Below are 20,966 nucleotides of genomic sequence, written 5' to 3'. Positions count from 1 at the left end.
TAAAACACGGCCTGAGGGACGGAGATGAAACAGGCAAAACCACCACGGGCACAGGCACTTGGAAGAGGATCTGAGGATCGCTCAGCTCCAGAGCCCATTCTCTCCGTCTCCCTTGTTCTCAGTATTTCCTAATAATTAGTGCTGCGTCGCAGATGTGCATTTCTCCCTTTTCACCCTCCTGTAATTCCATCCTCTCCACCCTCCTCGGATGTGAATGTGGGATATTAAGGATGAGGATTTAAAGGGAACATCATATGCTTTCTATTTGATAAGGCCATTAAAAGAGAGAGCGAAGTTGAAAGAGGAATCGCCCATATGAGGAGGGAAGGGAGAAATTACAGGCAGGCATATTTGAGGACTATAATCATATTTTAAGAGGTTTGATGAACCCTAAACACGTGGGAGGAAAGAGAAAAAGAAAAATGCGATCGACTTTGGTGGTTTGGAAATCGAAATCAGCGAGCCCGGAGCAAATGAGTCAACAAGCAATAAAAGTTTCAAAGGGGACTGATAACTTCATATTTGCTGAGATTACGGTTCGTCGAGGTAAAAATATCTGCAACTGATTGGAAATCGTTCTTTTTGCACCAGTGACTCATTTCCCTCGATAAACATGAATCACACACGAGCTTCCAGCCACATTATTCACACAGGATGAGAGACTGAGCAACGAGACAATGATGCAGGGAGCACTTTCATCTGCAAGATAAAGTCTGACATTCTGAAAACGACGGTAATATCTCCACCCTGAGTCAATAATTAAAGTGCCACCAGTGCCACGTGACTGCCAAACAGGAAGTAGTCTGCGCGGATTCCGGCCTCAGCCATAAATATTTAAAAGCTGCACATAGCTGGAATATATGGCACTTCATCACACAGAGGCCTGCGAGCATTATTGATGAGATTTCAGAAACAAGCCTCCTGGATTCCTTCAAATAAACGGCAGAGGGGGACCTATAACCTGCCGCAACACATAATCCCTCCATTTTGCTCCAGCTCCTTCCTGCCCCTCACGTCTCCCGGCTGGAAGCTGTACCTGGCATGTTTCTCCGTCAGAATCAGACACCAGTTACCGACGTACAGGCCCAGAGGTTTAAAAAAGCAGGGATCCTGCTATTTCGATACGTCCGCCGTTATCCACCCCTTTTTCATACCACATCGATTTGAAAATTCTCAACTCGTAGCGGCGGTTTGAATCCAGCCAGATCAGGGAGGAGGTCCCTGGTTTACTGGGGCCCCCTGAGGGACCACACAGCTGGCCTGCGGTAATTGCCGTGCAAGGGGACCGCGGTGGAGGAGGGAGAAGGTAGAAGGGAGTGAGTCAGATTGGTTTGAACCTCCTCGCTGACCCTGCTGGACGCCACGCTGCGGGAGCGCTCCATCACAGGTGGGTGTCCATGGCTTGTGAAACATAAAATAGCATTTGGACGCTTTTTCTCTGCTCTCCTCTCGCTCTGTCATCTCATTCCCACTCCTGATGTCATTCCTGACTTTCTCTGACTCCCTCTGTTTCTCTCAATTACTCTATTTTTGTCATTCGTCCTCATAGCAGAGTTTAAAGTGGAGTTCGAGCAGGTGTTTGCCTCCATCTAGTGACAGAGATGTGCAGCAGCACGAGAGAACTGAGGTCTGTGCTTCCAGTTTCCTGAACTGTGTCGTCATTGTTCGACTCTGATGTTCATGTGCTTGAACTAAGGGGGACCAGGGTTTTACTGTCAGGACCCTGAGGCCTGTTTCCAGCACTTAACCTGTTTTTAAATCGCTGCTTAAAACGTGGTTTTATGGGACAGACTTGATTTGAGGATTCAAAGACGAACTGATTAGAATCTGCTTGTCAAAGGTCAAGGTCACTGTGACCTTACAAAACCTGTTTTTACCTTGTGAACGTCGAGAGAGAGAATCCTTTCAACTTTCACAGAGATGTTCACTTAGACTCACGGATTAACTGGTAGGACTTTAAACCTTAAAGGTCAAAGGTCACTGTGGCCTCAGAAAACATGTTTTGACTCTTGAACAATGTGTCCTCTCGACACTTTGGCATCTGGGAAGATAAAGAAACTGGTTTAAAATATAAAACCATTTCAAGTGCACTTTAGAAGAAAGAAACAGATACACATACATTTATATTGCAGTAGATCTACTCTATGTACACTGAGAAGTACATAAAACTGTGTTTGCAGATACTTTTATCTCCTCAAACTCAAATCCTTCTGTTTCCTGGTCGTCACAGTAACAAACCACACGTGATCAGATGTTAATACCTCAGCCATTTATTTCTTTAACATAAGAAAGAAGGGACTTCTCCAAGGTAAGAAAAGACAACATTGCAATTTAAAATCAAGTGCACTTCATCAATGTCTCGTTCTGTAAAGGGAGACGTTCCTTCCCGCTGCGTGAAGTGAGATACACCAACTCAAAAACTTTATCTGTAAGGCTTTGGGTGGGGGGGTGGGGGGGGTTGTGTCTCTGCTGTCGCCGGGTGTTCGTCTGGATGTCGGCGGCGGTGACGAATGGACGTGTGACCCACAAACAGCCGATCCTGCACCGCAATAGCTTCCCCTGCGACGTTCGTACACGAAGCAGCGATGCAACGAAGGCGCCGGCGGTGCGACGGACTCCGAGGCGAGTCGGGCAGTGGGCTGATTTGTGCTGGAACTCCTGCTTTAAGCCGTTTGTCAGAGTGGGAGCCAGGAGACGATGACAGATCTGGAGTCAGCACTTCACCTGGGCCAAGCAGTGATTTCCGGTGTTTGTTTGAACGCCCTCAGGAGAACCAGATGAACGGGGCTCATTGCATCATGGGCAATTCGGGATAAGTTCAGCCAGATGGGTTTTCCATGACGTAAGATATCAACTGTCACTTGCGGAGGGTTTTTAACGTGTCGGGCCTTTTGCCTACTTCAGCGCAGATGGCTGAGCTGCACCTCGTGGGAACACGCAAATCACAGGAAATGATTTGTACGTCAATTTAATGTACTTTTCTGTGATAAAAAACCCGACTACCTGGCTCGATGCTCGATGGTTTCAATCCCGCTCTCTGCTCCGGTAACTCAGGTTTAAACAAGCACCGTGGATGAATCACAATTACAGCCTGGGCCCAGGTCCGGCTACTATTACGTTATAAACTCGTCCTAAAACAACAGGGATGATGACAATTAGCCGGAGAAGTAGGTCACAATCACACGTGTGCGGACAGTTCAGTTTCCAACGGTACAAAAAAAACTCACCTTCTTTATTAGAAAAGCCAAAAATAATAAACGTGGAATCAGCTTAAGTCCTTTGCAACGGGACAAATGGAAATAAAAAGGTCAAGAAAAAAATGCACTTTCAACGCTGAACATACACAACCGAACAACCTGTATACTGTAATAGGCAAGTTATGACAGTAAAATGCAGCAGTCCACATCTGCTTTAGTGCGTGTTACATACTCAGTATATATAACAATATACATCAATGGCATTTCACGTTTGACATTCTCGATAATACATAAACGTACCTGGAGTATAACCCACAAAGTGATGCTGGTACCTTGTTCAAAGAAACTTTACACTGACGTTACATTTCACATATAGAGAAGAAGAAAAACATGGGGCTGGATCGAAACGACGTCACTCAGCAGTTTAAAAAAAGAAATTTGTGCAAAAAACCACGAGATTTTGTTGAACAGCAGGTGGCAGTGTTTGTCTGGTACTCAATGCATAAAACTAGACTGGAGCCAGGAGGGCAGCCATCATGGAGGTTTTCTGTTTGTTACTTTGATTTAACCACGAAGAATAGAGCCAAATATTAGGGAGTAAAAAATTTCTGACACCGATATATTGGCCGATATACATGTTTTTCTTTTTAAATTGCCAACGATTTGTAAGATGTCGTTATCAAGAAGCTGTGGAAAAACATGTTATTTAGGTTTGAGATGTTACAAACACTAAAATAGAACTTGAAAATGAAATATAAAAATAAATGCTTATCTGTAAAAATCTAAGTTTTCACATCAGCAAACATAAAAGCTGATACCGACCGATATATCTGTGAAAGGCTCATATTGGTCAATCAATCGCTCGGGTTCTGCGAAAACTACCTTTACGACTTTGTCCTTTGACAGAAAACTTCTACCACGGCTTTTCCTCCGGAGCCCAGAACCGTCGATGGCTGAATCAATGAGCAGGTTGGTGCAGGCAGTTGATGCTGTAAAGTACGTACCCTCGTCCTGGACCGAATTCAAAGACGTACTGACGCTAAAAACCCAAACAGGAAGTTGCCCAACTGTGGAGAGTTAGTTGTTGCTTTTCGAGTTTTTCAGAAGGAGGGCAGTATCGCAGAGCAAGATGGAAACATTCAGATGAGTGAGACCCCGGTTCGTCTATAAGACAACAGGTCGCCGATCATAAACACAAGTACAAATGGCTTTTGCACAATACAGTCGGTCGCTTGGCACAATCTCGGTGTGTGTGTGTCGTTGGGCTCAGAGGTCAGTGGTTCTCTGTCTGTAGAGTATTCCTTGTTTTATCGTCTATTTAAAAAAAGGGAGACCTCCAGTGTTTGTGTGGTTTTGGGGTTCATGATGAGGTGATGGGGGAAATACAGAGCGACGCATGCGCTGGGTTACGCTTGAAAACGGTCTCAGATTCGAACGACTGCGCCTGATTCCTCTGGTTTCAGGTGTTTGAGTGTTTGTGATGTCACAGATCTGAGAGATTTTCAAGTGTGTGAGATGATGCAATGACAGGACGCCCCCTGCAGGAGACACCGAGGAAGCTTTGCCCTCAACTCCGACTCCGGGCTGACAAAGAGAAAGAGGTCACAGCACCACTGGACGTTTCAATGCATGTTCTCACAGGTTGGATTGTATATGAACTGATTTCTGTATGTTTAATTAAATGTAATTTGATTAAAATTACTTTAACGTTTAATCAATTAATTATAATATGATTAATGAAACAAGGTGGGACGTTCTCTGTCTACAATGATTGCACAGCTCCCCCTGGTGGAGAGTCTGCAGCCTGCTAAGTGTAAATCACTTTTAAAAACACTGCATTGAAATGTGAAGTGTAGCTGGAGAACCGAGTTCAGACCTGGTGTTCACATCCGTCAGGAGTGATCACGAGTGGACGGCGCTGAGTTTGGGTGTCTCAAGACGGACGTTAAAACCCGGTGTGAACGGGACGCCCCGAAAACTCCTGTCAGGAAAAGAAAAGAAATGTTCCGAAGCACAACACGAGGAGATGATAGCATGAGCGTATCCTCGGCCGTGATGACGCAGTGACGTCATATGCAGGACAATCTCAGGAGCTGTCATCTGATGACGGATCAGCCTCTGGGGGCAACGACCGATATGTTGGACCAATATTCGCACTACACTGTTTCGTCCGTCTGGCTAACGAGTCGAACGTTTCTCCGCAAAAAACCCAAACAGTGACACTTTTTGAGGTCTTATATGTCAGGACGACATTTGAAGAAGCGTCCGGCCCCCGAATCTCGTCCCTCGGCTACAGACTCTGCGACATTCCGAGTATAGAGATGATTCGCAGGTTAACCCGTTTGCATCCTATGCTGCCACCTGCATCTTGGTAGTTATGGCGACTGAAACTTAAAAAACCTGCGTAAACACGATGACGTCATGCCTCAGTTTCCCCCGCTGAGCTCGCAAAAACCCCTCCGTCGTGGTCAGCGAGTTTTGCACAATTGCGATAGTTAAAAAATATCACAATTACACAGAACACTGTACATGCACATCATATCTGAATATCAATGCACATGTAACTCACCGTGAAACAAAGTAATGGAGTACTCTCTGATGCCATATACAAATATTATATGATATATTAGGACATACTGACAATACCTACACGTTATAGACACATTGCTCATACATTCATATATGTCAACACTTAAATATGTATATACAGTATACATGTATATATTCATATGTATACAGATATATATCCAAGGAGGAATAAATAGTGCCATTAATGAGGTGAGACAACCTAGTTTCCGTTTTTTCTCTCTGGTCACACAAACGCTCCAGGGTGTTTTATTCTGGAGGAAATTTAGTTGTGTGGCTGTGTTTTTCAGTTTGAAGAGTTCAAACTGAAACTAACTCTGACTTTCCATCAAAACGTCTCTAACAACAAACGCCACAGTGACCCCAAGGTGCGGGGATTTAAAAAAGCACCGCGTCACTTCCCCCTCCCCGGCTCTAGGTCTCGTTTACAGTATTACGCCCAGTACTAAATACAATGTCACTCAAAATGTACTCTTGAACTATATGTAACAACCACAGCCGGAATAGTCATATTTATATGTGATTACATTCTATATATCTGATGGGAGTATTGACATATATTGCAATGCTTTAATACGTACAAACGAAAAGAAGGCGTTTGACCCTGTGTGTGTGCGTAAAGTCGGGCGAGTTAAATTACTGCACGACACACACACACACACACACACACACACACTCCTCAGGGTGAGACATGTGGTGTGTGGACCTCTGACAGACTGTGTGGATGAACGGTGTCGGGACACGGGCCGAGCGGCCGCGTCGGGGAACTGGCAGTGGACGACTCTCTGGCGTGATGACCGGAACTTCCAGGTGAAGGTGGGACGACATCCTGCTGCTTGTTAACACTACAGGCCTCTAGTTTGAAGGTGGGTAACGGACACAATTAGTTCTAACAAGAATTAGTCAGTCGCTGTTTCGGAAAGTTCAGGCTACATCCACACCGATACAGGTCAGTTTTAAAACATCCTTTTTATGATCTCGAGAAACGCTTTACGTTCACTGCTGGTGGTCGAGTTGTGACGGATGAGAACCAATCAGCAAGAGAATGCGTTTCCAAACACTACGGTTTCAAACTGAAACACATTCGGCAGCATTTGCAAACGTCTCAGTTTTTAGGCGCTTGTGTTGACGGCAGACGTGAACGTAGCAGTGACGGGTTTTCAAAGTTAAAATGTAGAAGTGTGGACGTGGCATAAAACTGGCAAACGATTTGATTTATATTACGTGGAAACATGGAGGACGAAAGTAAATGTTTGGATAATGGTACGAAACTTTAACTTTAAACGTTAATGGTGCCATTTCACATGTTGCATATCAGCTTTTTTTACTAACATGTATAGCCCGTTATCGTAAATTTTAAACTTTTGTATTTTAGACAGTTTAACCGTAAACTTTCTAATAACTTTTTGTATAAAACGTATGGCTGCTGTTTGAGCCGCCGCTTTCAAGCTAGAGGCCAGAAACTGAAATAAGTGAAATTCTACACAAAGCTGCAGTTTGATGGAACAGAGTGTGAATTTCTGTGTTTGTGCATTAAACATCTGTCCCTGCAGAGGGGACGACTTTAAAGATCGTGTGGGCAAACTTAACTCTAAAGGGGCTTTTTCTTTTAGTTTTCCTGGAATGTTTGGACTAATCCATATTTACATATCCGACTCGTTTTGTCTGCAACATTCGGCGTCAGTGACCTTCGATATCTAGGAGTTTATCAGGAACCTATAGAGAACTCCTGCTGGCGGAGACATCGCTGACATTCCCGGCAGTGGAAAACTATGGAATGATTGTGCTATAATCTTGTATTTACAAGTTTTTAAGGATTTTTTTTTGTATAAATCAGGGCAGAGTTTTCACCGTCTGAACTTGTGGGAACTTGAGGAATGCTTCAAGTGGCTCAGCTCAAAAAAGATATAAATTTAGAGCTTTCAGGTGCGAGCGGCGAGACGTCTGCACATCTGTTCGGTGAGGAGGTAACAAAGGGGGGGGGGGGGGGGTGGGGGGTTGAGGGATTCGTTTGAAGTATTTGAGATCACACTCTTTGTCGGAGAAGGCAGAGGACGGACAGATGCCCCCCCCCCCCCCGCTGAGCAGCAGGGAGACGTGGACCAAAGATTCAGAAAAGAAACAGCGTGTGTGTGTGAATGAGGAATAATTATCTACACAGATCAATGCATGTATGTCTGTGATTCTGAATAATACCCCTGGCGCGTCAGATGAGTGCTGGTTTCGTCTGGGGGGGGGTGGGGGTCAGTCTCCGAGAGCAGCTGAGGCCTGTGAAAGGCATGATGGGAGGAGACGGGGGGGCGGGGGGGGGGGGGGGGGGGCGGAGGGTCTCTTAATATCATTTGGTCTTTAGTTTTCCCACCTCGCCGTTCAGCTTGCCCTCCTTCGCCAGCTTCTCGTTCAGTTGGGACAGTTGGCGAAGGAAGCCGTCGTTGGGGCCGATCTCTCTCTTATGCCTCACGGTGGCCACCGCCAGCCGGGCGTCCATCTTGTGGCGGAGCATGAGGTAAGCGACGACCATGGTGGGAGAGCGGCTGTAGCCTTCTCTGCAGTGTACGTACACCTTCCCTGCAGGACACAGATACAGAGACAATGAGATGTTGGTGTTATATAAAACGCACAAAGCTGGATTTACAGAATCACGACAAACATTACCCTCCTGCCAGTGCAGTTACAGTCTTCGTACATTTTCTTTTCTCAACTCATATGAGGTCACTGTGACCTTAGACCAGGGAAATCGAATCAGTTCATCTGTGAGTCTGAGTGAACACTGAGCGTTCATTAGATAACGAGTTCACAAGGCAACACTTGGTTTTGTGAGGTCACAGCTTCCTTGACCTTCAACCACCGAAATCTAACCACTTCATCTTCGAGTCCAACCGACTAATTGTACAAATATTTGAAGAGATTCCCTCAATTAACACATGAAACATGTTTTATTTCATTGTGTAAATATGAGAAAATCGTGCAGGATTCCTACGTCGTGGTGGCTTTTCAGGACAAAAAAATAAATAAAACAAAAGAATAAAAAGGAAACAAAGGAAACAAAGGAGAGCAGGAGCCCGGGGAACATGTGCTGTGAGCAAACTTGCTTAGCGAAGCATTTTCTGAGCCAGAAGATGCAAATCCAAGACCTGACCTCTGCTGCCGACTCGGCAAAGTCAATCATCTTCACTGCAGCCTCATCTCACATCGATTCCTCATCCTGCGTAAAAAAAGCAACAACACTGTGCACACAACATGTATGTTCCCCCGTATTTGTGTTGTCAGCCCTGTTTGTCTTGTTTGTGTGTAACTTTCTTTAAAGACGAGATGGAACCTCAGGAGGGATTCGACTTGGCAGCTGATGTGTCGGGCTCAGGTCACATCTGCAGATTCGGCACTTTATCTGAAACCCAACACCGATCTGTGTCGCTCCCCTGGTATTATTCTCACATCTCTCGCCTCTCCGCTGTCATACAATCGCCCTCCGTCCTCTCCTCTTCTATCCTCCTCTGTCCTCTCCTCCTCCTCTGTCCTCTCCTCCTTCATCCTCTCTTCCTCTTTCCTCTCCTCCTCCTCTGTCCTTTGCCAATAAGACAACCTCTTCAGTATCTAATCTCGCTCCCTCCGTCCTCTCCTCTTCTATCCTCCTCTGTCCTATCCTCCTCCGTCCTCTCCTCCTCCTCTGTCCTCTCCTCCTTCATCCTCTCTTCCTCTTTCCTCTCCTCCTCCTCTGTCCTTTGCCAATGAGACAACCTCTTCAGTATCTAATCTCCCTCCCTCCGTCCTCTCCTCTTCTATCCTCCTCTATCCTCCTCTGTCCTCTCCTCCTTCATCCTCTCTTCCTCTTTCCTCTCCTCCTCCTCTGTCCTTTGCCAATGAGACAACCTCTTCAGTATCTAATCTCGCTCCCTGCCACAGATCAATGTTGATTCTACTGTATCCTCTTGTTAGACACACTGCGTCGCTCACTACCTGCCAATTTTTCCTTTCTTCCTCCTCTTCCCCTCTTCTCTTCTGTTTTATTCTTTCACTCATACGTTAACTCACTCTTTCTTGTGCCTCCACCAACCCCTCCAGGCTCAGGTCACTGTGACCTTTGACCTCCCAAATCTAATCAGATCATCGTTGAGTCCGACTGAACGTTTGTGACAAATATGAACAAAATCCCTCAAGGTGCTCTTCTGGTATTGTGTTCACAAAAACGGGGCGGACCACCTGAAAACGTAACTGGCGACACCCATTGGCCGGAGGAATAAAAAGAATAAAACATACGACTTAATAAAGTTTATAAGACAAAAAAAACATGAGCTAAAATATGCTGAGACTCTTTATAGACCTGAAAGGAACGAGATTATTTTTTCCTGCAGATTAAACGTGCTGAGAGATTCTCATTATAAAACTTTACATAGATGCAGGAAGAGTTTGTAAACATGTCCAATTCCCCCACTGCAGCCTCGTGGCTTCATTAGATTCTTATGAACAATGCACCGACGCAGTTTCTCATTAAAATCCTGCAGCCGTGACCTTTTCACTGCTCAAAGCTGAGGGGTCAGAAAATGTCAAAGATAATGTTGCACACAGCACAACGGCAAACTCCAGCAAAACCAGGCAGCAGGAGGTGAGACGCGTTCTCCTGCTTCTGCTCCTCCTTCATCCTCTTCACTCCTTCACTCTCTCGTTACAGTACAGAAAGTCTCCTGGGATTAATCCTGTTAATCTGCTAAAGAATATTCATATGTCAAATGTCTAATTTAAGACTAATTTCCCCGGTGATTTCTTGTTTTATTCCGTTACCCAGAACAAACGTGTCACAGCTTCTGTTTAGCACAACCAAGCTACTGTTTAAAAAAGAGGGGTGGAGCTTTAGCGCTACAGGTGTGATGTGCGTGAGGGACATGATCTGATAGTGGAATGTGGAGCAGGGCTCAGGAGTGGGTCAGATTTAGCCTGAGACGGTCACCATCTTCACCATCTTCATCATCATCATCATCATCATCATCATCATCATCATCATCTCCTGTGTTCCCTTCACAGATCCACAACACTGAAGCACAGGGGCGAAAAAACATAACAATAAAAAATAAATGAATAAATCAACGTACCTTTTCCGTTATTGTGTGCTAGGGCCTTGTCGATGAAATCCGCCCCCTCCTCGAAGAAGGCACTGAGGATGAACTTCTCCGTGTCGTTGGCCTTGATGCCGTGGTACGTGATGCCCGTGCCGGCGTAGAACTCCTCACTGGTGTTGACGTGCATGAAGGAGGTGCCCTCCGCCACGTTGAGGACGTGCGTCACTCCGAGTTTCTGCAGTCGCATGGCGTTCTGCGCCACGAACCTGCGTGGGGGCGAGACCAGGCACATGACCACAGTTTAACAAGATGGAAACAGACGCTGAAACAAAGTTTGTGTACTTCCTCTGATGGTGAAATAAAACCTGTTTGTGATGAGAACACAGCAGCAGAACAAGACGTCTCGGACAAATAACAGCACGAATAATCACACCTGACAGATACTTCTCTGTGAGGAACACAGCGCGTCAGCACTATTTACTTTGAAGTGATATTCTAACAATGTAGGTTGCATCCTTTACGACGATGCTGCTGCTGCTGCTGCTGCTTCGTGCATTTGGCAGCGTCGCAGCATCTCTTGATACGAGGCCAGATACTGTAAATCTGCAGCTCGGTGCACAAGCAGTTCTACATATTGTTTCTTACAGCTGTGGTCGACCTGAGGCTAAATTACAGACTAATCTACACGTCTGATGATCCGTTACTGCAGAAACTGAAAATTGCTATAAAGCTGAAGTGGAAGGTGACACTGAACCTCAGAGAAATAAACACTGTTTGTTTTTTAAATAAATATTTAGTATTTACTAGTTTTAAGGAGCTCATGTTTTTACACAAAAACTACAGAACTGATTACACCCATTGAATTTTCAAGCAAATCCAAATCAGGGGCTGAATCCAGGATTATTAAAATAATTTCTCTAATTTTTTTAAAAAGCAAACACACATATTCCTAACAAACAGTAACACAGCGTTTGGCTGCTCTCGTCTGATTGGCTGAGTGCCTGTGTCCACTGCTGCGATCCAACCTGGCTGCAGGCACTGTCCATTGATTCTGAATGAAATGACTCTTCTCTATACGTTACATTAAAGTTTTATGAGGCATTTAGTGTCGCTAATTAACCGAATAGAATTTATGTTTAAACACAAAAAAAACATGCTGCAGCTACTAAAGACATCGGATTCTCGAGTGTCTCAACACGTCAGAAATGGAATCACACCAACGCTGTGGATTCCAGTATAATGACAGATTAAAAAGATTCTCATCTGTATTTGCTTTATTTCGTATCCGAGCATCATGAATCTCCAGGTAAAACAGCGATGTGTGCGTTTGTTGCCGTGTCTGCTTCCAGTCGATATGAAGCGGGCGCGGCGAGGTGACCCTGCAGCTCCCTGGAGGTGGCGGCCTGCAAAGCCCCCTCTGCAAGAACTAATAAAACCAATCCTCTCTGCCACCATTTTGCCTTACTAGCCACAGGGGGGAGGGACGCAGCGACCCACCAGCGACCCACCAGCGACCCACCAGCGACCCACCAGCTCACGGGTCAGTAACGCTGCCATTTTACATGTTTGTGTGCATTTGGACTGAGTGTATGCGGGTGGGCATGAATGATTGAACATGTGTTCACCGTACGTCCTTGCAACTCCATGCAGAGCAGCGCTGGGTTCAGCCGAGTTCACACCCTCTCTTCCTCTCTACCTGGCCAGTCCCTGCCTCCTCCTCCTCCTCCTCACCCTGGGATCTGCAGTCCCACAACATCCATTATTAAAGAGCAGCTTCACAAAGAGCCAAAGTGTTCCTCGTAGCAAACAACCGCACCTCGAGTCCGTCCCTGAACTGCACACGGTGGGTTCAAAGTGCTGACGGCCACAGATCTGAGAACAGGGCAAGAGTTCAGGAAATATTGTGATTTATTTCCGGATGAGAGCTTCTCACCGGCTGCTCACTTCAAGACAAGTGCTGTGCGAGTCAAAGTCTTATTGAGCTGGATTTACCTACAACAGAAAGGAGTTTTTACCCTTTTATTTCTATTTTAATTCTATTTGTTTTGAGCCTCTGTTCATGCTTTTTTTATTTTACAGCCCTTTGGTCGACTGTAATATAAATGTGCTTTATAAATAAACTTGACTTGACCTGAAAAACACTAATTTAAAAAACACTCCACAGTAAAACTATATATTCGGAGCTAAAGATGGTTAATGGGTTTGACTCCCGTGGGATCTCGTGACTCATAACTGGAACTGGGCCCATTAACCTTTTTTACATTTGACGAGTTTAACGAATATTCTTACAGACAGATTGTTTCTTTCCAATTTGACTCCTGTAATTAGACTCCACCGTTTAGTATCAGTGCATTTGTTTGGATCTCGTTTCATCGGCCTGCTACACGGTTTCGGTTGTAACGAGGTGCAACTAATACCAGACCTCAGCAGAAAGGCCCAGCGGCTCCCAGTGGTGGGAACAGTGGACAAGGCTCAGGCTCTAATCAACAATCAATATCGCTTCTCTCTGGCTGAGCCATGTGTGCGAACAGGTTTCTGTACACTGGCCTTGTTTTGGACCCCGTAAGATGTACTTTAATATTAAAATACTCCACTAATGGCCTTTGATAAGAGACATAATTCCTTCATCAGACATGAAGGCGTCTCCCTCACGGAGCAGCCGGCACATCAGAGTCTCTCCTTCACGCCTGCAGCGTTGTGGCGCTCGGCGGCGTCCAGGCTCGGGACTGCCAGCACTTTGTTTCAGAGACTTGGCCGAGCAGGTCGGGCTTTTCAGATTGATTTTGTAGCAGCTCTGAGGTACAGTAATGTGCATGTGTTTCTTCCTGCACTCCGCCGGCAGAGACTGGAGCCAAACTGTCTCATCCCCGGGTCGCTTCTCTACCGTGAATCCATACAAGTGAGATTAAGAGCGGCTCTGTAAAAGCTTATATTACATTACGAGTCAGATAAAAGGCATTTGGAAAGTGTATTTTTTTTCCCCATTGCTGCTTCTCGACGTCTGTTCCGACAAATTTGACACTTGAAACCAGAAAATCAACGTTTTAGAGATGCACAGCAAATATCATTGTTCAATTACCGATCACAATAAAGGCACTCTGTTCCGTTCTATATAAATATATAAGATTATAGTTTTGATACAAGTGTTTTCCTTAGTGTTTAATCGCGGAGTCGCACCGTCATGTTTCTACGGAAGCCCAGAACGGACAAACTGAACACCGTCTCCACATAGAGCCTTTCACAGGATCAGTTGGTTGCAATCTGCCACCTCACCACTAGATGCCACTAGTTCCTTCACACTGGTCCTTTAATCTGCACCTGCTTTGATCATCGTTTAGCAAATATCTGTTGGGAGCTTGGCGACAGAAGGAGGTGGAGACGCATCATCCATCTTTATTTACAGTCGCCAACTCTTCATCACTGACTTATTCATTCATGCATAAGTTTAATTTGAAAGTGTGAACAAGGCTCGATTAGCAGCTGACATGAGTGAGGATTAAGGTGTGTGGTGTCTTTCTTTGTCTCTTCGTCTTGCAGGCGGATTATTCTTCTCGTACACGTCAATGCTGGAAATACCAGGAACCCTCTTTTTTATGGAACGCAGGGCTATAAATTCCTAAGGACTCGGCATGTTCATTACAAAACCAATAGCGCCCAACAACCATGGATTTATGGTTCTGCTTCTGCCTCGTGTGATATGAAAATACAGGACATCCACTGCATGTATGTTGGTTTGAGGGCTCAGCACATCTCACAGCTTCACATAGCTATTATTTATCTGTCTGTTAATGTGATTAAACACAAAGAGAAAACAATGTGTTATTTATTTATGTCCGAATCACTTGATATGGACATTTCCCGGACATTTTAGTCGGGGTTTTGGCAGAAAAAGTTCCAGAAAATATCCAACAATTACCTAATAACCTGTTGCTGACATAATCTTGCTCCCCCGCTGAGCCGCGCTCACTTTACACTTTAACAATAAACACCAGCACTAATCAGAAGTTATTAGGACACGTGCAGCGCTTGAAGTTTACTCTAGAGTTTATGAGACACGTATTTAAAAGACATTCAGGACAATATTGCGTTAGAAAGGTCATCAACCCCCCCCCCCCCCCACTCCAGAGGAAGATCTCCTGCTGTGTTCACACATCGGATTCGCACGACTCTCTGCGGACTGTATACGAGGAGGCCAGGCGGAGAAAGTCCGCAGATAATCCGAAGTCTCGCACTCGGACACTTGGGCTCAGACATGCACCTCCTCCGGAGAGAGTGGGGAGAATCTCCGGAGTTCAGTGCACGTGTGATGAAGGTGAATATCTACAACCTCTTCATCACAGGAGCATCTCCCTGTGTCCAGCTCTTTGTTCTGACACAGGAAAACACTCCTGCTCCTGTGGGTGATGAAGAAGAGGAGGAGGAGAGGGGATGATGGAGGGAAACACTCAGGAAACACGGGTCTTTGTGTCGCCACAACATTCCAGTTCTTAGAATATGTATAATTCTTGTTGTTATTGTGTGACAGTGTTGCTCTTCCTCCTCAATGTCGCCGCTGGTGCGTCGAGGACAACAACAACAACAACAACAAAAACAACAACCGCCTGTTGTCGTGATGACAAAGTGGAGGCGCCACAACAACAAGCCCGCCCTGTGAGCGTGCGTGCGTGCGTGCGTGTGTGTGTGCATGCGTGAGTGAGTGCGTGCGTGCAGACATGCGATACGGTTGTCATTGTCGCGTCTGGAGGAGGAGGAGGATGATGATGATGAAGATGAGGGAGCGTCTCGGAGAACCGGTCCTACCTGTCAGACATCTATGGAGGGATAGAGGGAGGGATGGAGGGATGGAGGGATGGATAAAGGAGGAAGAGGAGGAAGAGGAGGGTGACTCACGCGTTCCCGATGTATATCCTGGTGAACACCTCGTTGAAGTGCTGCGTGGGGAGGCTGTAGAAGCCGCTGCCGTCGGACAGCAGCTCGTTGAGTTGTTGGACCGTCACCTCTCCGGTGCTCGGGGCCGGGACGTCCGCCGGGGCGGGCGGCGGCTGCTGCTGCTGTTTGCCGGGACTCTGGTGTTTCTTCATCGCTCCTCTTCTTCTTCTTCCTCCTTCTTCTTCCTCTCCTTCTTCTTCTCCTTCTTCCTCTCCCTCTTCTCCTCCTTCTTCTTCCTCCGCTTCTGTCTTTCTCCCACTAACGCTCGCGCACATCCGGTGACACGCTCGCGAGCTGCATTCCCCGCTCCGCACGTGAGTCGCGCGCGCGCCGCCTCCTCGCCCCTGAAGGTGTCTGACGGGGCGCGAGCTGCTCCACCGGCTTGTTACCGACACCGCCGAGCGTGACGCGGCGTCAACAGGTGGTTCCGGGCGAACCCCTTCACAATAAAAGCGTCCACTGAGCTGCACTTTGTCTTTGTCTCTTTGTTGTTTCAACTTTGTTGTTTTTATCTTACTTTTTTATTTCATTCTTTGGATGTTCTTTGCTTTACTCGCTTTGGCATCTTGAAAAGTCCCTTAAATAAAGTTATTATCGTTGTTATTAAAGGTTCAGTGTGTGGAGTTTAGTGACATCTAGTGGTGAAGTTGCATGTTGCAGCTGACTACCCCTCACCTCAGCCTTCAGTAGCCTTCAGTTGTCATTGAAACTCAAAAGGTTTAGTTTGTCCAGTTTGGGCTACTGTAAAAAACATGGCGGCCTCCGTAGAGAGGACCCGCTCCCGATGTAAATAGAAAGTATTTAAATGTATAGGCTCAATCTAGGGTAAAGAAAACCACAACTCGTACGATTTAGATAAAACACACTAGTGAAAGTATCACTAGGATTGTTTTATATTAAATTTCTCCCAATAGATGAATTTCACCTAAATCTTACACTGGACCTTTAACAGGAATTTCACCAGTTGAGCAGCTTTCAGAGCAGAACTGACGTCTGGACGTTTTCTCTAGAAATCTTCCATAAAGTCTGAGTCTGTTGGTCCGGACGTTTTCTAGAACTTTTCCCTGCTTGCCCCTTCGTAAAATGTGAGCTCATGTGAGAATATGGCAGGAAAATATCCGGGAAATTCACAGCAAGCAAAGAAACTATCCAAATAAATTATTATTGTTGTTGTTGTTATAAATGTTCAGTTTCAGGGCTTTTATTTTAAAGAAGAATTCGTGCAGCTTCCTGGTTTGTTGTGTGTGGCTTGACTCTCTCTCTCCACTGTCTCCAGCAGCCGAGCAGACACACCCCACCTCCAGCAGCAGACACTCCGGAGACTCTCCTGAACCTGAAGGGGACAACAGGGAGGACACCGTGCTGCCTTCAGGTGCAGCTCGTAACATCCTAACACCACCCACAGCACATGTTTCGTAACAACACACTGACATCAGGCACCGACATGTTCTTCCTTCACAGAGGAGCTGTTTGTGGAGACACAGGTTTTCTATGCAGGATCTACAACAAGTGGTCATTGTAAACTTTACCCCTTAAAACAACAGAGTCTTCCTGAAGTTAAACTGTTAAATGACTTTTAAACACCCAGTTTTAAAAAATAATATCTATTTAGTCTATTTATGTACTTTATAAAATCCAGATTTCACTGTGATCAGTGTGAATTATATGATCATACCTGAAGGACAATAATAATAATAAATGTTTCTCTCTTTGGGCTTTTTTATGAATTTTAATCTATGTTGTATTTCATCTGGACCCTGAGTCTATATAATAATAGTAATAATAATAATAACAACAATCACAATAATAATAATGATAATAATGACAATAAACAATGTGTTTGTTATAAAATCGATCTATCATCTCATTAATCACCTTTATAACCATAATAATAATATTTTTTTCTGGAGCAGATAATTTCAAGCATTGGAATAAAAATATCCAAACATGAAAAACATGTCACTGGTTCAGTTTGTGTGATTTAGTGGCATCTAGTGGTGAAGTTCCAAACTACAACCAGCTGAATCCTCCCTCGCCTCAGTTCACACACATCCTGTAGGAGGCAGTGACTCTGTTCACCACTAGATGTCAGCACCAGCCTTTAAGATGCTGTTTATTACATCTCGTGGAGCCAATGAGCCTGAGCTCTGAGGTGGAAACACTATTTTTAAAACAGCATTTGTAGAAGAGCTGGAAGATAAGATTTCACATCAGTCACTTTTCATGATTATCACGATAAACGTCACTTTGTTATTTAGTTTAAAGTTTTGCTCCTGAGCGAAGGTTCTGGATTTAAACTCCTTAAACAAACATGTTTTTAAATCTAAGTTAAATCAATCGGGTGTTAAACCTCCTCCCTGTGATTAATAAGTCATGTTGATATGTACTGAACCTTTCTCATGTTGCTATGGATGGAAACCATATTGCAGTAATTGATGCTGTTTTATTCACAGCCCTAATCTGTAGTCTTAGAATGCAACACAGTTCCCTGGTGCCTCTGAACAAAGGAGAAAAGACCATAATGTATTACATATTATGGTCTGGACATGAATGGAGCCTTTAGTTTGATTGTTTCTGTCGTCTGGTCTCTGTCACTCGACTTGTTTCTCTATTGTTGTCGTGTAAAATCCCACTGAGACCTCTCATGTGATCCTGTATTAATAAAATAAACGATATATAAAAATAAATGTGGTTTGACTTCCCTCAGATGCTCTTGACCCACTTCACTTACAGCCCCATGCCAGGCATCAGTTTTGTGTTTCCATGGCGATGTAAGGAGATGCAGTGCAATACCATGGCAACAACACATCCTGGAAACTAAATTTGAGTTTCTTTTTTTGGGGGGGGTTTCCTCTTCGGGATCCGTTCCAGCACAAACACTGACCTCGTCAGGACCAGCAGACCTAACGGGGACCGAAGCTCGGACCTGAAGAGGCTGCACTTCACTTCTGAGGCCCTGGTCGAGGTCAGAGGTCACAGGTGAACGTGGCAGGTGACATGAAACCTGGTTCAATCTCAAGCTGTAAATATCAATTTTGGAGGAAAACAGTTACATATTTTTTTGATTTTCCTCCAAAACTGATATTTAAGGCGATCGAAGAACATGTTAACGTTTGGAGCAGATTTGATAAAAGGGGTGCATCCATTTTTATACATCTTACAGGGAATAATTCCTGGATCTTGGTGAAGAAATCTAATTTAAGGACCTAATTTGTGAAATTTGTTGCAGCTTGATTAAATTCAAAAGCATGTTGGGCTTTGGCAGAAGTTTAAACTCTACTCAGAGACATTCTAGATTTAAAACACTTGCACCATCCTTCAAATCTGCCGTTGTATTTCATTTTCTGCAGCTGTGAGGTTTTTTGCGTTACAATCCACGTAATCACTTCTATTTATTGCCCGTTTAAAAAAAGACAGAGAGAAACGTCTGCAGCCATAAAGTGACATTAAGATGAGCAGCTGAATTAAAGGGGAGATTCTGAGATGGGATGTCACCACACGTCCCATCTGGCTGAGACAAGTCAACACTAAACATTGATTCAGTTGCGTTTTTATTGGCAGTTTCTCCCTCGTGAAGCCACACGACCAGTTAATCTGACGACCACCACCTGAGTCCCTCTGCAAATCAGCTCTCGGTGACGGGAGGTGGCCTCGTAATGAGATCAGAGTGGCACCGGGACCTGGCTAATGTCTGATATTAGCTTTCTCATCTTAATATGAAAAAAACCCAAGTGGAGTCTGTGAGAGGCTGATTAGAGCAACAACATCTGAGTCCCACCTGTAAATCTGTATTTTATAATATGAATAACTATTTCAAACGTGATCTTTTGTTGGAAATTATATATTTTTCTTTTCCTTGTCACCAAAAATCTTTCCCCAGAGGATAAAAAGCAACTGTGGCTTGAAAATGGTTTTATGTTGCATCCTCATCAGCAATGCAGTGGATTCTGGAAATATTCAGAGCCTTTAAAAATGTATTAAAAAGGAAAATATCAGACTCTTTCCTGTGACACAGCTGCCTCTCATTTCTCTTGATCGTCTCCTGTGATCGATGCACCTGATTGGACGGGATCCGGACTCACCCGCTCACATCAGGTCTCAGAGCTGAGGCTGCACGTCGCAGCCGTGAGGTCACAGGAGCAGCCTGCGGAGCTCGAGGCTCAGAGCTGAGCTGCAAAACATTTCTGCTGCTTATATATAAATTAGAACGTGGGTCTATTCCTTTGCACGTGCACATCTGAAGAGCAGACACAATCATTCTCAGGTCAAAGACTGAAATCCTCTCTGAAACCTGTGTGGGCGAAACATTAATACATTAATGGGTTTTTCTTATTATGATTTTATGCTTTAAAAATACCATTTTTAAATTGTCACTGTCCAGGAAGCACCAGCAGAGGTCCACGTGTCACTGGCCCGTCAGCGTCTTCCCTGCTACTTTAAAGCTAAATACAGAATCTCCATATCTGAGCTCCAGGTTGGTAGTTGAGTTCCAAGAATATTCATGACCCCCGGGAACCTTTTCTAGATTCAGTGTCGACTCTTCAGAGAGAATCTTCATTAAGATCTAAAATAAAGTTTCCTCTCAAAGAGCTTTCTGGATGAAGGAGTTCTCCCCCCCCCCCCCAGCCTTTGCTTGATTATCCAGATGGTCTCTGCATGTGCTGTACTCCATCACTGAGAGCTGCCTCCATACATGCTCACGCTATTGTGATGCATATCTGCACGTGTGCCTTTTAGCAACGGGCTCTTTTCACGGCAGAGCCTCCATCAATCTGAGCTCCTTTCACTCCCGGTGACCGCGGCTCGGTCCGGCTCGCGGCCCGAGGCTTTGTGGGACGTCAGTGGAAGGTTGTTTGTCTCGTGTTGGAGGATGTTCAACAAAAGAGGTTTCCACAGCAGGAGGTCGACGACAGGGCTGATGTGTTGATGGATCAAACCATCTGCCGGCCGGACACCTTGATCCGACCTGAGGAGACGGAGCTGGTGTGGAAAGATCTCAAAGGGAAAGATCAGAAGAAATCTGAAGGAATACTCGTACTACTTATGATAAAAATACTAATACTTCTAACATTACTGGAAAAATAAAACAAAACACAAAACAAGTAGTACAAAGAATTATAATAATACTAAAAACACACAAAACAAATAATACTACTAAAAATTCAAAAAACTATATTAATAAAAAAATATTTAATATTGT

General features: G+C 44.8%; 1 protein-coding gene across 1 annotated transcript; it reads right to left on the bottom strand.

Moving 5' to 3' along the window:
- Nucleotides 1–7,409: 7,409 nt before the first annotated feature.
- dusp3a (dual specificity phosphatase 3a) lies at nucleotides 7,410–16,173 on the bottom strand. Its single transcript, XM_034570726.1, has 3 exons — nucleotides 15,728–16,173; nucleotides 10,871–11,103; nucleotides 7,410–8,351 (listed from the first exon to the last, which is right to left on the bottom strand). The coding sequence occupies exons 1-3, from the start codon at nucleotides 16,039–16,041 to the stop codon at nucleotides 8,122–8,124; spliced, it is 777 nt and encodes a 258-aa protein (XP_034426617.1). The 5' UTR covers nucleotides 16,042–16,173; the 3' UTR covers nucleotides 7,410–8,121.
- Nucleotides 16,174–20,966: the final 4,793 nt, after the last annotated feature.

Source organism: Hippoglossus hippoglossus, chromosome 19 (genome assembly GCF_009819705.1).
Source record: "Hippoglossus hippoglossus isolate fHipHip1 chromosome 19, fHipHip1.pri, whole genome shotgun sequence".
Taxonomy (NCBI): domain Eukaryota; kingdom Metazoa; phylum Chordata; class Actinopteri; order Pleuronectiformes; family Pleuronectidae; genus Hippoglossus; species Hippoglossus hippoglossus.
Note: the sequence above shows the minus strand (reverse complement) of the source record. Positions and strands in the feature narration are given on the sequence as shown.